The sequence below is a fragment of the Ambystoma mexicanum genome, chromosome 6p, assembly GCF_040938575.1.
Source record: "Ambystoma mexicanum isolate Mex_15411 chromosome 6p, UKY_AmexF1_1, whole genome shotgun sequence".
Classification (NCBI taxonomy): Eukaryota; Metazoa; Chordata; class Amphibia; order Caudata; family Ambystomatidae; genus Ambystoma; species Ambystoma mexicanum.
In genome coordinates this window covers 315,675,472-315,691,128 of record NC_090935.1, presented here as the reverse complement: position 1 = coordinate 315,691,128, position 15,657 = coordinate 315,675,472, and the positions used below count along the sequence as shown (strand labels likewise).

The 15,657-nt window shown below is 46.4% G+C and overlaps 1 protein-coding gene across 1 annotated transcript in view; it reads left to right on the top strand.

Annotated features, from left to right (window-relative positions):
- The first annotated feature begins 4,118 nt into the window (after positions 1-4,118).
- Positions 4,119-15,657, top strand: part of CCBE1 (collagen and calcium binding EGF domains 1) — a 943,425-nt gene continuing 931,886 nt past the window's right edge. The window contains exons 1-2 of the mRNA XM_069627071.1: positions 4,119-4,949; positions 7,045-7,125. Of these exons, the coding sequence (XP_069483172.1) occupies positions 4,834-4,949; positions 7,045-7,125 (197 nt within the window). The 5' untranslated portion in view covers positions 4,119-4,833. The remainder of the gene's footprint in view (positions 4,950-7,044; positions 7,126-15,657) is intronic.

Here is a 15,657-nt window from a genome sequence, read left to right as displayed (position 1 = left end):
CACACCAATAAACAATCTATGGATGAGACGTAAAAATGTAGAGGATGGAAAAACTGCCTCACACCAACGTGTCAAGTACAACATTCCTAATCACCAAATGTATGTGCAGTATGTAACCATATCCCCAATGGGTGTTGCTCCATGGGTGCCAAACATCCAAAGCAAGTGGATGGAGTCAGAATATTTACAACCGTTACAAGTGATAGCAACACCTCTCCTCCATTTCTAAGTGTAATATGCTTCCCCATTCAAACGAGTAACAAGATCAAAAAATGTTTGCCGATCTTTCGCTACTGTCCGAAACATTGGCAAACATTTTTTGATCTCGCTACTCATTGGACATATTTCTGTTTAAGCATTCCGTAAAGAAAGTATTTCTTGAGAGCAAGCTTGGATGCAATACAAAATGTCGTGTAAATAAGTTTCTCAATTTAAAATTCTATTCTTTCAGAATTGTGAACTGCAACTTGGTTTTCTCTCCGACCTGAAACTTTGAGCCAGGACCATTGGGGCTGGGCCCACCAAGGAAATCGGTCTGGTTTTCAGTCCAAATTTAAAAAATACAGAGAGTGTGATTATACAGATAACATGACCAACAGAAATGACCTTTAAGGTCAGGTTCCCCCATTAATTGGGCAATAGGTCTGAGCAAAGATCTTTGAAGCCCAGGAGAAGAGGGTAGAATAAACATTGGCCCGAGCAGATGGCCTGGTCACATATTTAAGGAAAATTGCAAACTTAGAGGGAAAGTGGTGGGGGCCATAAGAGTGAAACTAGGAGTACCTATTATGCAGTGCCATTGATTAACATTGAAAACATTTTCTCGAATAAAAATTGCATCGTGTGTCCCATTGAGCTCATCCCAGGGTCATTTTAAAGGGGATAAAAAGCCAGTTGAGATAATGTAGAAACGAAATGTGTGGTGTACATAACTTAAGTTATGGTCAAAATTATTATGCTGGCCTTTTCATAGTCTGGGGAACTGGAAAATACAAAAAAAACTGCGCCATCACCCAGGAAGAGTGTGCCAAAATAAAACTTGTATTTTCTGACTCGCCATAAACTGTAGAATTCGACAAAATATAGATTTATGTAGTTATCTGAAAAATGTGAATAGCTGCCATGTGGTTAGATTTTCAGAACCCAAATGGGTCAAACCTGCCTCCTTCTGCTTCCATAACCCATACCTCCCAATTTCTGGTTCTATCAGCAGCCAGTGTGCATCTTGGTGGGAGGTGAAGGGAGAGTGCTAGCCAATCCTTACCGTGGGAACTGTGGTAATGGAGGAGTGTCATCAGCCCTAAAAGAGGTCCATTTTGCATCAGAAGAGGAGTTTTCCACTTTATTCCTGTAGGTAGTCTACTGCCGGACTCTTGAGAGGAACAACTAGCAGAGAGGCATCAATCCTTGCATTGGAGACAGTGACAGGGACTCTAGAAGCCAGCTGGTACCCAACCAGAAGAGCCAGAAGGAGTCTGGGTGCAGGAGAAAATCCTTGACTGAAGTTTTTGACCAGATCTGTGCTGTCCTCAAAGGAGCCTTGCTGTTTTTCCCTGACCAATGCCTCCCATGCAAGCATACTAATCCAAAAGCCATCAATTGTGTGGGGAGTTACCCGACAACTTTATCCCTTTCCATTGGTGGGTAGAGGAGATTGAAACTGGGTAAGCCCTTGGCACATTGCATTAAATATAATTCAAATTAATTCCACTATAGAAAATGATCCTATTGATTTAAATTGAATTGTGTTGGGAACAGCCCACCTGAACCCTTTCCATTAAATTTTGGGGGGTGGGGGAGGCGGGGAATCTGTGTAGATTCTTAGCGCATTGAATTGAAATTAAATCAATCAATTAATTCCCATATAGAAAAATCACAGGGGGAGTGCTGTTAGAGTTTGAAACTAACAAAGTTCATGCTGAGTGTGTTAGAGCCATTATAGAGAATAAAGACTTGGGTGACTTTTTGAAACCCCCGACTACTGTTCAGAAGGGGGATGGGGGGCTGGATCCCAAAAGAAGTAATCCTAAAACACTACATTTCATCCATTCCCTTGCATCCCAATCCAGAATTACATTTGTATGTGTGTTGCAAAACGAAATTCCCCCATTTACTTCGGAGCATCCCAAAGCAGAATCCCATTAGCACTGCATGTCCTTTGAATGCGTGTTGAAAAACGGTGTTCCCATCAAGTTCCTTTTCACAACCTTGCCTTTCATATAAAGGCCTAAAAAACGATTTCCCCATTTGAGTTCCTCTTCCAAACCTCACGTTGTAAATAATAGCCAACACGATGTTTCCATTGTATTGTAAATGTTTTCTATTGGTTAATTTGCGATTAAATCTGATGTGATTGCCAAGTTCAAAATGTTACTTGTGTGTTGTAGTATTTGTAAGTTCATTAGAAATATAAGTCTGTCAATTGGTGCAAGAACTTTGAATTTCTGTTCTTGTGTAGTGCCACAGCGTTGGTGGCGGATGGGTTTGTTGGCTGCTCTTAAATTTTGTCAAACCTTAAATAAATATCTAGATTCTTACTATACGCAGGGCTGGTTCCTCGCTTATTAGTTGTACATAGTGCATTTGTTGGGTTGGTGTGAAATAAGTGGGAGGCCTCACTAAAGTTGAATCTGTATAAGCACTTTGGGTGCGCCCTACCTTGCTGGGGTGTGGGGGGTGGATTCTCCAAGTGGAGTGTGATGCCGAATAAACTGCGACAGAAAGGACTGAATGTACAATCGGTATAGATTTCCCAGCTGCCTCCCCCATCGCTTGTCTGTCAACCATGTGCTCCGGTCATTGAAGGGCATCCCCTGTCAGAGGCAGCTTTCAAAGATAACTTTACTTAGGATTGGCTGACAGTTGACACGACGATTCCATGCGAAAATCTACATTTCAGCAACTAATCACTTTTATATGCATGAACAGCATCAACCCTTCCAGGCCCCGGGACGCGTGAAAACACCCGATTTTGCTTTTTGGGGGTGAAAGTTGATTGACTCAAATGGGCAGGTAAGGGGCTTGACGGGTAAACGGTATCCTGTGATATTAACGAGGTGAAAAGGCTGCTTATATGGCAGGTGGCAGCCGCCAAAAGCGTGCGAGTTGGCAGAGCAAGTGGTGGGGGGTTGCCCCCCCAACCCCCCCTCCTCCTGGTGCACCCCCTATTATCCGTCATCAGCAGACTCAAAGACGGGGGGAGGGGCATTTCCAGACCTGGGATACGCGTGATATACCGCCGTGCGCGCGTCTGTGTAACATGTAGCACTCCTGTGCTGAGCTTCTGCGGAAAGCCGTGTGCGCAAGACGCTCGGGGCGTAGTCTGCTATGCATTACACAGCAACTAACCCTAATGATGTTACATGTATGTGCTGGACGCCCTTCGGAAGTCTGGCGCGCGCTCTGAGCGCGGATGAGCAGTAGGGCGATCGCCGGGGGTTGGGGGTGGGGGGGTATGTGGACTGGCTCCAGTGCGCGCCCGGGTTTGTTTTGGGTCCTGCGGTGTCCGCGCAGCGTGTCCCTACCTCCTGGCGAGAGTGTTAAGTGGCTGTGACCGAGAGGCTGCTGGCGAGTCACCCGCAGTCTGCACACGCGGAATTCACAGAAAAGCGCCTCTGGCTGCAGGCATCTCGAATGCACGCCACCGACTCATTCATACACCCGAGCGTTCAGCTGTTGGGTTACGCAACCGCGGTCCAACGAAGGTAAAACTCTCCCACACCAGGACCGTAAATCCCCCGGGGTACTTTGTCGCAAAATTCTTCTGTAAGATCAGAGCAAGGACTAGTATGTATTCATATATACGTACTGTATGGCTGTACGCAACATAGGATGTAACCATGGCGTCCAGTTACTTTTGTAGAAGAAATGCATTAAAAGCAGTACTTATTTGTATTATATAATGTGTGTATTTACCTCAAAAGGGAAACCCTGAAATTCGAATGTGTGACCTTCCAGAATACTACATTAAAAAGAGCAAAAACACGTGGCGCGTTCTTTGTTGACAGCAGCAATGCGTAGGTCCTCGTTAAATACGGGATGCGGGTAGCAGTAGGGAGGGGCGTCTCAGTAAATAAAAAGGCATATTATTGATAGCCCCGTGGGAGCGAGCTCTGGCACCAGGTGAGAGATAGGCGGGCAGAGAAGGGAGCAGCAACTCCTCCCCAACTCGAAGCTCTACCCCCAGGTTGCAGAAAAAGCAAACACGTCGCATGGCCATGTGCCCCCACGGATGACAAGCGCCCCCTACAGAGAGGGAGCGGGAAGCATCCAGGGAAGGAGAGCCTGTCAGAAAAGAGGAGGGGAGGAACACACGGCTAGACACACGAGAAGAAGGAAATAAGGGGGAAATGAAGGAGGAACGCGGGTAAGTGGAACACGGAAGTGCAAAGACACTGACATACTAGGAAAAAAGGACGAAGAAAAAAAATAAAAATGATCAAAGAAAACCGAGAAGGAATGGGATGCGATGAGAGAAGGAATTGAACACGTGGAAAGAAAGAAAGCAGTACAGAAGAACTTCTAAAAGTGGATGATAGCGGGAATTTTGGATTTAATGAGTTGCCACAGGATGGTCTGAACTCCGTAAAGGAAAGGCGAGATGGTCGCGATCCTGGCTGATTGATAGCACGGTGCTAGGCGCGCTCCCTCGGCTATAGCGCTCTCTGTGGTCGAGAGGCGCCCGGTCGGACCGGCTCCTCTCCTGGCCGGGTTCTGAGGCACACCCGGGAGTTCTCTGTGCCTGCGATCCAGGTCTGCGCGGTGGAGGCGGGCAGCACCGTGGGGGGACTGGAGGAGAGACCCGCTGCCGCAACGCTACCCCGACCCGGCCCAATGTGCGAGCGGGCCGCCCTCAGCCGCAGCGTCTGCCGTAGCCTGGCCTGCCTGTGGCTTCTCCTGGCCCCGGGGCTGACCTGGACCTACCGGGAGGAGGCGGAGGAGTCCGACAGGTGGGTGAAAGGGTCCGGGTGGGGAAGGACGTTAATGCAGTGAAAGTAGGAGGGTTCCTTCATAAGTGTTCCTTACCCGCTCCTCAAAGACAGGTGTGATCTTGGGCTAATAAAATCGCCAATTCTGTTTACCCGGCTGTCATTCATGCAGGGCTCGTAGGTACGGTGTGAAGTAGGCGGAGCAGCGGCTCTCACCTTGTCGGGAAAGCCGCTTCAGTTGTGTGTGCGCCACTCTCAGGCGTGCTCAGTCACCAACGGGAGTAGTTTGTTGCTTGTTCTGACTCTTGTACCTTGTCTTTGCCCATCATACATCCAAGACTACAAGCCCCAGAATGCATTGGCATCGTAGGACTGGATGAGCTCACGCCATGTGAAGAGCTTTTCTTAGAATTGCATTTGCTATAGATTGTTTTGTGTTCGTGTTTGTGGGGCAGGTGCGGGAATGGTCGCTTCTCGTTTCTTCAAAGTGTTCGGTATGAGGACAGTTGCTGGTGTGCGGTTCATTAGTGTACCGTGGTAGATGCAGTAGGGCTGCCTCCTATGGCAACATCGCAAACAAACAAACACCGAAACAGTTAACATTCCAAAATGTCTCACTTTAGCAAATCCAATGTGACATTAACACCTCCCTTGCGTCCTTCTCTACTTACCTAAGCGTTGAGCAATCAATGGAACCCAAGCCAGAATTAGGACTCGATCCTGCAGCCACAACAATGCTGACCCCTGACGGGGTGGGGCACGCGGGAGGGGTTGTTTGGGGGTAAGCGGAAGTTGGTTTGGGTCGTCCTGATAGGGGTGGGGGTAACATAGGAAGGGGAGTTTGGGGGTAAGCTCAAATTGGTTTAGGTCGTCCCAATAGGGGGATGGGGGAGGGTATGTATGTGTGTGTGGTGTGAACACGGGGAGGGGAGTTTGGGGTAAACTGAAGTTGGTTTGGGTCGTCCTAATGGGGGAATTGGGGGGGGGCAATGGAGGGGGATTTGGGGGGTAAACTGAAGTTGGTTTGGGTCGTCCAGATAGGAGGTGGGGGGACACGGGAAGGGGAGTTTGGGGGTAAGGTGAAGTTGGTTATGGCAGTCCTGACAGGGGTGTTTGGGGGGCACGGGAGGGGTGTTTAGGGGTAAGCTGAAGTTGGTTTTGGTCACCCTGATAGGGGGTGCGGGGCAGGGTGTGTGTGTGGGGGGGGGGGTGGTTTGAGGGTAAGCTGAAGTTGGTTTGGGTCGTCCTAATGGTGGGGTTGGGGGGTAATGGAGGGGGATTTTGGGGGTAAACTGAAGTTGGTTTGGGTCGTCCAGATAGGAGATGGGGGGACACGGGAAGGGGAGTTTGGGGGTAAGGTGAAGTTGGTTATGGCAGTCCTGACAGGGGTGTTTGGGGGGGACGGGAGGGGTGTTTAGGGGTAAGCTGAAGTTGGTTTGGGTCGCCCTGATAGGGGGTGCGGGGTAGGGTGTGTGTGGGGGGGGGGGTTGAGGGTAAGCTGAAGTTGTTTAGAGCAGTGCTGATATCTGGCAATAGATGGTATTATAAAGCCCCCCCCCCCCGTGTGCTGATCAGAGCGAGTGGGGGGTTGCAATGCCTATGAGGGAAGTGGCAGCACACACGCGGCCAAGCCACAGCGAGTGCCCACTCCGGAGCTTCACACCAGACGGCCTTTCCACTTCTGGCCCCACCCCCGTCTATATTTAAATGTCCGCAAATTGCCCTAAACTCGACCCAGAGACTGCGTCCAGCCCTCCGTGAATGACAGTCGGGAAACAGAACTGGCGATTGTATTAGCCCAAGATCACACCTGTCTTTGAGGAGCGAGTGCGGAACACATAGGAAGGAGCCCTCCTACTTGTACTGTGGCCAGGCACGTTGTCACTACGTACCGCTGCTTTTAAACAGAAAGGTGTTTAAGATCGATCCCACAGACACACGTGAATGCAAAATACCGTAACTAGAAATGACCTTTGAAACACATAAAAAGCTGCACACAATATGTGTATTAATTAAAGTGCCATTCATCTGCTTTCGAAAAAAATGTTGCTTCAAGTGTCACGTGGTTCTAAAAGGAGTCTGATGTGAGTGTATTTTAATCCCCCTCCCCTTTTAGGGAAATCTGCTCGGAATCTAAGATCGCCACCACCAAGTACCCGTGCCTGAAGCCCTCCGGAGAGCTCACCACCTGCTTCAAGTAAGACGCGCCTTCCTGTGCTGCTCGGGGTGGGTGGAAAGAGGCACTTTCTTCACGGAAAGTTGCTCGTGTGCATTTGCACTGAGGGAGCACGTGTGCAAGAGAAACCAGGGGCACACGTGTCCGTTTAGCACTTGTAAACACTCTTGTAACGACCCTTTGCCTACTGAATGAACTTCTTGACGCCTCCGAACATGTAGGGTGCAAGGAGTACCTTTTTGTAAGAGTGCAATTGAAATTCTAGTTTCTTGTGCTGTTGCCGTCACCACCACCTTCTGCCAGTGAACTGTGGCTTGGGAAAGCACGTGAGACGGTCGCGCGTGCGCTGCATTCATTCTATGTGCTTGAGGTGTTGCTAGGCCTGGAAAAGATCCGGGGGTACGCTAATGTCGGGACTGTCGGGGATCGGCGCTAGCCAGAATTTTGGTTGTAGCACCAGAGCTTCTATACGGGGCTACAACCCAAAGACCCGGGGCTATAGCCCCCTCCGCCCCCATGTCCCTCAGTAACGCCTTTTGACACTGGTGAGTTAGACATTTTGGCCAGATTGTCATATGCTTGAGCTGCTTCCTTGCTGGTTTGATGAAAGAGTGGGGAGAGAACTGTCCAGGATGGATGCCTTCTTGCGCGGTTCCTACTTCTGCCTTGCAGCTCTGGGCGAGCTGGCCTTTGAGCAGATGGGGCCTTTTGGCAGAGTTCACCTGTTCTATAGTTGACCTCGTCCAGGAAAGACTCGCCAAAGAGCCGATGGGCTGTAGATTTCAAACTCCATCTACTTTTCAGGATGAGACTCATTGAAAATGTGACCTGCTGGAGTTTTGATAGCTTGGGAATGTGCCGCATTGTAGATTTGCCAGTTTCCAGATCCAAACTGGACTGCTTGTATAGGTAGATGTCAAACAATAGACTTATCCCAAGAATTACAATTCTGTTGAAAATGTAATAGTCAATAAATTATTTTCTGATTACCCGTTAGTTTTACATGAATGTGTGGTTACAAACAGAAGACAGAATTAAATACATCATACTTTCAAACCCCTCCCCCCTTCTGATAAAACCAGATATAAAGTGCAATGTGCAAAAGTGTCACTGTGCTGAATGTAACCAAATGGGAGAAACACCTGCAATGTACACAGGGACGTCATTTCACTAAAATGCCAGGGGTAGCGGAAGTGACATCACACGACCCTTGACCTCTGATGACACCACAGGAAGTGGTGTCATTTGACCCCACCCCAATGTGATATCGCGGGAAGCGATGGAACACAACCTTTCACCTGTTGACAAAACAGGAAGTGGCATCACATAGCATTGTACACTACGAAAAATATGGTTACGATATCACTATAATGTGATGTACATTGAATACAATAATGCATCGCCATGTGTATCGTTAAGATCAGTGTGTATAGGCCCATATTACCAAATTACTGTGAATGCAAGCAGGCGTCCATGACCAAATTACAATGATGTGTATTTATATAGCACTTATGCTTAAGCGCTTTAAATAGAAGAAATATACACCCAATATCACCCAACCTGTGTTGGTACCCATTTATCAACCTCAGAAGGATGAAAGGCTGAGTTGAGGCGTTTAAGAACAGACTAAATCAGTGACTCACCCCCTGAAGTGTGCCTGAAATAAACCTTTAATGAGTCAGATGGGGAGCAGGTGCAAGTGGATCTAGGTCACCTGGCCTAAGCCCCGCCCAACTGGTGCCTTCCTGCCTGCCGCTCTTTTTCACCACTTAGCAAGCCCCGCCCACCTGGTGCCTTCCTGCTTGCCGCTCTTTTTCACCACGTAGCAAGATATGCCCACCTGGTGCCTTCCTGCCTGCCGCTCTTTTTCACCACTTAGCAAGCCCCGCCCACCTGGTGCCTTCCTGCTTGCCGCTCTTTTTCACCACTTAGCAAGCCCCGCCCACCTGGTGCCTTCCTGCTTGCCGCTCTTTTTCACCACTTAGCAAGCCATGCCCACCTGGTGCCTTCCTGCCTGCCGCTCTTTTTTACCACTTAGCAAGCCCCGCCCACCTGGTGCCTTTCTGCTTCCCGCTCTTTTTCACCACTTAGCAAGCCCCGCCCACCTGGTGCCTTCCTGCTTCCCGCTCTTTTTCACCACTTAGCAAGCCACGCCCATCTGGTGCCTTCCTGCTTGCCGCTCTGTTTCCCTACTTAAGGAGCCCTCCAGCTTCTTTTCCTTTGCAGATGGGGAGCAGGTGCAAGTGGATCTAGGTCACCTGGCTTAAGCCCCGCCCACCTGGTGCCTTTCTGCCTGCCGCTCTTTTTCACCACTTAGCAAGCCTCCACCAATTGGTGCCTTCCTGCTTGCCGCTCTTTTTCAACACTTGGCAAGCCCTGCCCACATGGTGCCTTCCTGCTTTCCGTCTCTTTTTCACCACTTAGCAAGCCCCGCCCACCCGGTGCCTTCCATCACCATCACTGTCTTGTGGCCAATGCTGGATTTAACTTTTATGGACTTCATTCATTCACGGTGCATCACTCTTTCTCAACTCTTATGCTGGACTTCCTTTGCATCTTGTACTCATGGTGGCCCTGAATCATGCTGTTCCCATCTTCATCTTGTATCCTGGCTTGCAACATTATGTGTTACCAATGACTTCTGCAATTGTATTCGCTCTCCACTCTTGCTTCTCCACTCATTTTGACTGCTTACTCTCTTTTCTCTCCTCCTTTCCCTTCTCCCTTTTCCTATCTCCTCCCCTTACTTTCTTCTATGCACTTACTCTATCAGAATTGTCCCTGGACCTAATATGATAGCAGCCTCGTCTGTTTCCTCCACCCTCCCATTACTGTTTTTTTCCTCCCCACCACGCCTCCAGCACTATCTGAAATGTCGTCAGGCCTAGTATGATAGTCGCTTGTTTTGTTCCTCCCCTCCCTTTCTGCACCCCTCTCCCTCACCTTTTGTTTTTCTCCGGCTCTACCAGAAATGTCGTCACGCCTAGTACGGTAGTCGCCTGTCTATTTCCATTTCCTTCCCACGCTCCCCCTCCCTTCCTTATCTATGTCTTAGCTCTTGCACTATCTGAAATGTCGTCAGGCCGAGTACGATAGTTAATTTCGCATCCTTACTGTTCATGGCCTGTAAGAATGTGGTTGTATTTTCCCTTGTTCCCTCCCTTGCCTTGAGTGCTTTGAAACACATTGTGTATAGGCGCTATATACATAAAATAAATGATCAGATCAGAGTCTAGCAATTATTGTATAGAATTCCAGAAAGACAAATTTTTTGGCATTCCTATTCTTTCTTATTTAGGGTCAGTGCTGAAAGTGTTAGACATGTGGCACTCCTGTTCTTATTTTTCTTCTTTTTTTCGAGGGCCTGAACAAGAAAGCTAGCCACTCCAGAATGAAAGAGCCACATGGTGCTGGTCACAGCCCAGGAGCTTGCATTACAATACAAAAAAAAGTATTATTATAATTTTTTTTTTTTTAGAGGTCGCAAGGGAGACCACAGAGGTCGCACTTGCAACCTCTGGCGACCCCTGAATGTAAACATTTTACAGTTAGTCTGTAGATCTCGTTAGAGATCTATTTTCCTATAGTTGCCCAACATGTTTCATTCCTCTGTGTTCAGACTTAATTGGTGGAACTTCGTATGGGGCTTGTTAACCTAAAATGTTTGTACCTCTATATGTACTAGGGTGATCCACATATTCACTGCCCCTTTGTTTAGGCAGATCCTTTTAGCTCTAGGTTGTTAAGATCCTTACAACCTCTTTTCCCCCTACCCGAGGGGAGGTGTAGAGGGGTTTGACTCTTTCTCCTAAACACAGTTGGGGTAATTAAATTATAGCCCTTTATATTTCATAGTTAATAAACTTCAGCCTAATTCTATGTTTAGCATCACTTTTTGGTTGGCCATGCAATTCCGCACGACGTCCAGCTTCTTGCTTATCGCCGATCCTTACTCTCTGTAAATAAACCATGCAAAAATCAGTTAGCTACTCTGATGCGATTGACCATTTCACTAATATAAGTGTAGATTAAACTTTTGACTATTGACATACTTACAGTCTTCTAAACTCCTCTTGTGGGTTATATGAGGAATTACACCCAGAACCTGTAACCAGACATAGATAAAGATCTAGTTGTTGTTTTCTGCCTATCTATGTTGTACCACATTAATGTGATATAATACACAGTATTCTGTATCACGGAGGCCGAACTGCTTTGCAAGTGACTCTGACCTCCATCACATTTTCCTTGCTAATGAGCACTTACTTGCTATAACAGTACTGTTGTCCACATGGTTATGGAGCTCAGTGAACTGTCTTCTACCACGTCTGTGCGTTTCTTGAAATTATCACTCTGAAGTAAATACAAATGGCTCTTTATTGAATAAGAAATTTAAAGGACTATCATTTAATTATCCTAACTGTGTATTGGAGAAAGAGTCAAACCTCCTCTGCCCCCCTCACTCTGTCTCGGGGAAAAGAGATTGAAGTGTAGGGGAGGCATGGTATCACAAGTATGACATTGACACAAAAGATAACCTTTGTAAAACCTTTTATTAAAGTTTCTGGGTTTGGAAAAAGTTCTATTCTGCCCTATAACTAGGATTGAAGTAGTGTTGACCATCAAATTATAAATAAACAGTCTTAGTGTAGTCCGTCAAATAAAAATGGCCTATGCTAATGAAACCTGCCTGCCCTATCTCTTATACAAAAATTGTATAATGGAGATATGTATGTAAAGGAAAATCGGTGTTCAAATATAAAGAATAAATGTGGCTGAATCAGCTCTCCCTCCACATTAGAAAGCACAAAGTAAGGCAGTCCCCGTAGGCAGGATGACGCACTCTGGCTCGGGTTTTCAACACAAAACAGTTCAAAACGTGGATGGAGGCCCATCTGGCCTTCCATGTTAGTCTTTCTTTCCAAACTTTCAAACAATGTTTCAACAAAAAATCACAGCGGTCCCCCTCTGCCGAGCTCAGACCTGTCACAACAAAAGTTCAACAATACTTGCAAGGGGCTCTCTTCCCCAAACCTATTACACTTCGGGTCGGGCTCAGACCTCTTTCGGATGTCGACGACTTTCGAATGTGGGTGGCTTCCTTTACTGACCTCCGCAGGAACACTTCGACTCAAAGTTCAATGTTCAGCTTTTTACTCTCCCCTTCTCTCAGGGTTAATTTTGATCACTTCACTTTTACAGTTAATTCACTTTATCGCTACAAACAATGCATGTTTCATGGAGACTTGTGCTACTTCCCTTCGCTGGACTACTCCGTTACTCAGTATCGCTGATTCCCAGCTGTCTTTACTTCAAAGTTGATTGATAGGTCTGCCTTGCTTCGCATCTCATCTACATGCCTGCAGCCTTCATTTGGGATCTAATGTTGCCACTTCAATCTTTCTTTAACACACACCGGTCTCTCAGGTCACTTGCCAACTCACCGGCTGGGTGCGTTTCTTTCTTCTTTTACAGCTTCCAATTCATGAGTCAAGGTTAGTACCACAGGCTTGACCTCCCCTCCCCAACTATGCCATTCACCCTGGAGGGTTGCTGGCATCCTTGAAACACAATGCAGCCTTATGTTTTGGCATCTGGTCTTCTCCACATGTCTTTCGCAGTCTTTTGGAGGCAATAACCTCCGGTAGGGAACTCCCGGGGTTCTCAACCGGCTGCTATCGTCCCTTGATCTGTCGCTCTGCTCCAATAGGTTTGCCTTCAACACAGAAGTTCTGCTCGTACTCATGTTCCACCTTGCTCAGTGTGTCTCTAGGCTTCACCTTTTATCCATGTGAGGCAAGCTAATTGGTGTCGGGTGTATGCACTTAAAGTCAATTGCCTGGCTTTGCCTGACTTGATTAATGGGACATGCCCAGTGCATGGTATAAGAGTTACTCTTGTTACTCTCAGTCACCCTCTTCCTCGGCCCAGTGTTTGTGCAGAAAGGGAGCCGGGGGGAGTTGGGACATCAGAGAATCCTAAAATAGGAAAACAGAAAAGGGGAGAATACCACATCTCATCGTCTGCCTCACCTCCACTCCCCAAGGACCCCTCACCCAGGTGATCTTCCTGCACTGGCCCACCCTCAGGAACTGGATCCAAAAGCGATGGCAGTGTCCTGGCCACCTGGATGACAAGTCCCTGAGGACCGGTGAGTGAGACACCCTTTGGTTTATCACATAAGCTGTTAGCAGCATAGAGCAACAAGGATCTGCCTAAACAAAGGGGCAGTGAATATGAGGATCACCCTAGTACATATAGAGGTACAACGTTCTAGGAAGGTTAACAAGCCCCTGTCTGGGTTCCACAGATTGTCTGAACATAGAGGACAAAACATGTTGGGCAACTATAAGAAAATAGATCTCTAACGAGATCTACAGACTAACTGCAATATGTGCACATTTTTTAAGTTTCACACACTTGGTTGTATTCAGCACAGTGAAACTTTTGCACATTGCACTTTATATATGTCCACAGACTAACTGCAATATGTGCACATTTTTTAAGTTTCACACACTTGGTTGTATTCAGCACAGTGAAACTTTTGCACATTGCACTTTAAATATGTTTTTATCAGAATGTGGTTTTTCAAGGTATAGATGTATTTAATTTGGTCTTGTATGTTCGTAACCATACCTTCAGGAAAAACTGACAGGTGATCTGAAAATCATTTATTGATGATTACGTTTTTAAAAGTTATTGTTTGACTCTACCTATAGTAGCAGTCCAGGGTGCTTTCTATTACATAGAAGCTTGTTTTACCAGGGACAACCTTCCTGCTGCTTCATCAAATACTCTGGAATCTCCCATAGTATATTCAAGTATTGTAGATGTGGCCTGCTGTGGAGTTGCTCTCCTTGTGATGTGGCCTTTTTGAAGGTTTCACATTTGCTGTGTTGCTGATCGATCCCTTTGAATATATGTCCGGTTGTATATTTGCCCTATTTGTGATGGGGTCTCCTGTCGGTTTGGTCTGATGCACGTTGTCTGTGTTTGTGACGAGGCCTCTTGCTTCGGGGCCTTTAGTATACTCTCACTGCTGCTTATTTGGCCATATGAAGATTTGGCATAATGTTCAATGCTCATTTGGTTGTTGGGTCTCTTGAAGATGCTGACTGTTCTATATTTGCCTTTTCGGGATGGGGACTCATAACCATTTGGTCTGATGTGCATTTACCCTCTTGGTGGTGGACCTCTTGTAGATTTGGCCTGATGTACTATTACCCTGTTGATGGGCGGATCTCTTGAAGGCATGGCCTGAAGTGCGTTTAAAAAAAAAAATATATATATATTTTTTTATTAGCATACAGTTTCCAATTGAAACCTTTCAGCTATATTTAGAACAACCAATATTACAAAAGAAAAACAAAAAGAGAAAAAACATAAAAATAACATCAGGTAGAAAAATAACAAAAACACAAATCAGGAGCAGCACTTTCTATATGCACTTATCGGCTGGTTGTTGCTTCAATTCTCGCAAATATAATCTTAACAAATTCCAGCAAAGCAGATGTCGCAGAAGTTCTAGTCCCTTGTATCAACTGAGACCAGATTTCTAACTCTGTTAATGTTCTATAGTCTGAATAAAATGTTCTCATCAAATTAATCCTTACATCCTTAATTCCCGGGCAATTCATGATGAAATGGTAGAGCGATTCCCGCAGGTAGCAACAAAGTCTACAGCGATAATCCCTGCATGTCGCTGGTTTGCTGGCCTCAAATCAATCCATAGTTGGGAGCACATTTAAATGTATTCTCAGGAGTTGAGAGCGAGCAATATCTGATGGAACTTTGGAGGGAGGGTAAAGTTCTTCCTCGTCTTCTATTGTCTGTACAATATTTTCCATACAGCTTGTACTCAATAGCTGCATCAAATGTCTCAACCTAATCCTGATCAAAAAGAGTCTTCTTGACACTCTCTGGGATTTCTATTAGTGTCTTATTGTTCCGCTCGAGGCTATTTAGAATTCCAATGCATTTAGAGCACCATTCTTCCAGGATGGAATTACTTCCAGCACAGGTAGCTTGATTCAGTAATGTAAACCCTCCTTCTATCGGTGGTGTCAAGCATTTTTGGGAGAAGGAGAGACTCTTCCAAATTGTTTGTGTTTATAAAGATGTTAAACCTAGCTCTAACTGGCGTGGATTTCAGTAGAGATAAAACATATCTCCAAAATGAGCCCTGTGCATTTACCCTGTTGATAATGAGGCCTCCAGAATGTTTGGCCTGATGTGCAATTGCTCGCTTTGTGATGGGCCTCTCATAGATTTGGTCTGATGTGCATTTGCCTTCTAGTTGAGGGGGCCTATTGTAGATTTAGGTTGTTGTGCATTTGTCCCATTGATGATGAGTCATCTAGAATGTCTGGTCTGATCTACCTTTGCTCTCTTGGTGATGGGCCTCTTGTAGATTTGGGGTGATGTGCATTTGCCCTGTTAGTGATGGTCTCTTGTAGATGTTACCTGATGCGCCTTGTTGGTGATGGCATATTGTAGATTTGGTCTGATGTGCATCTGTCCTGTTGGTGATGGGGCCTCTTGAAAGTCTGGTGT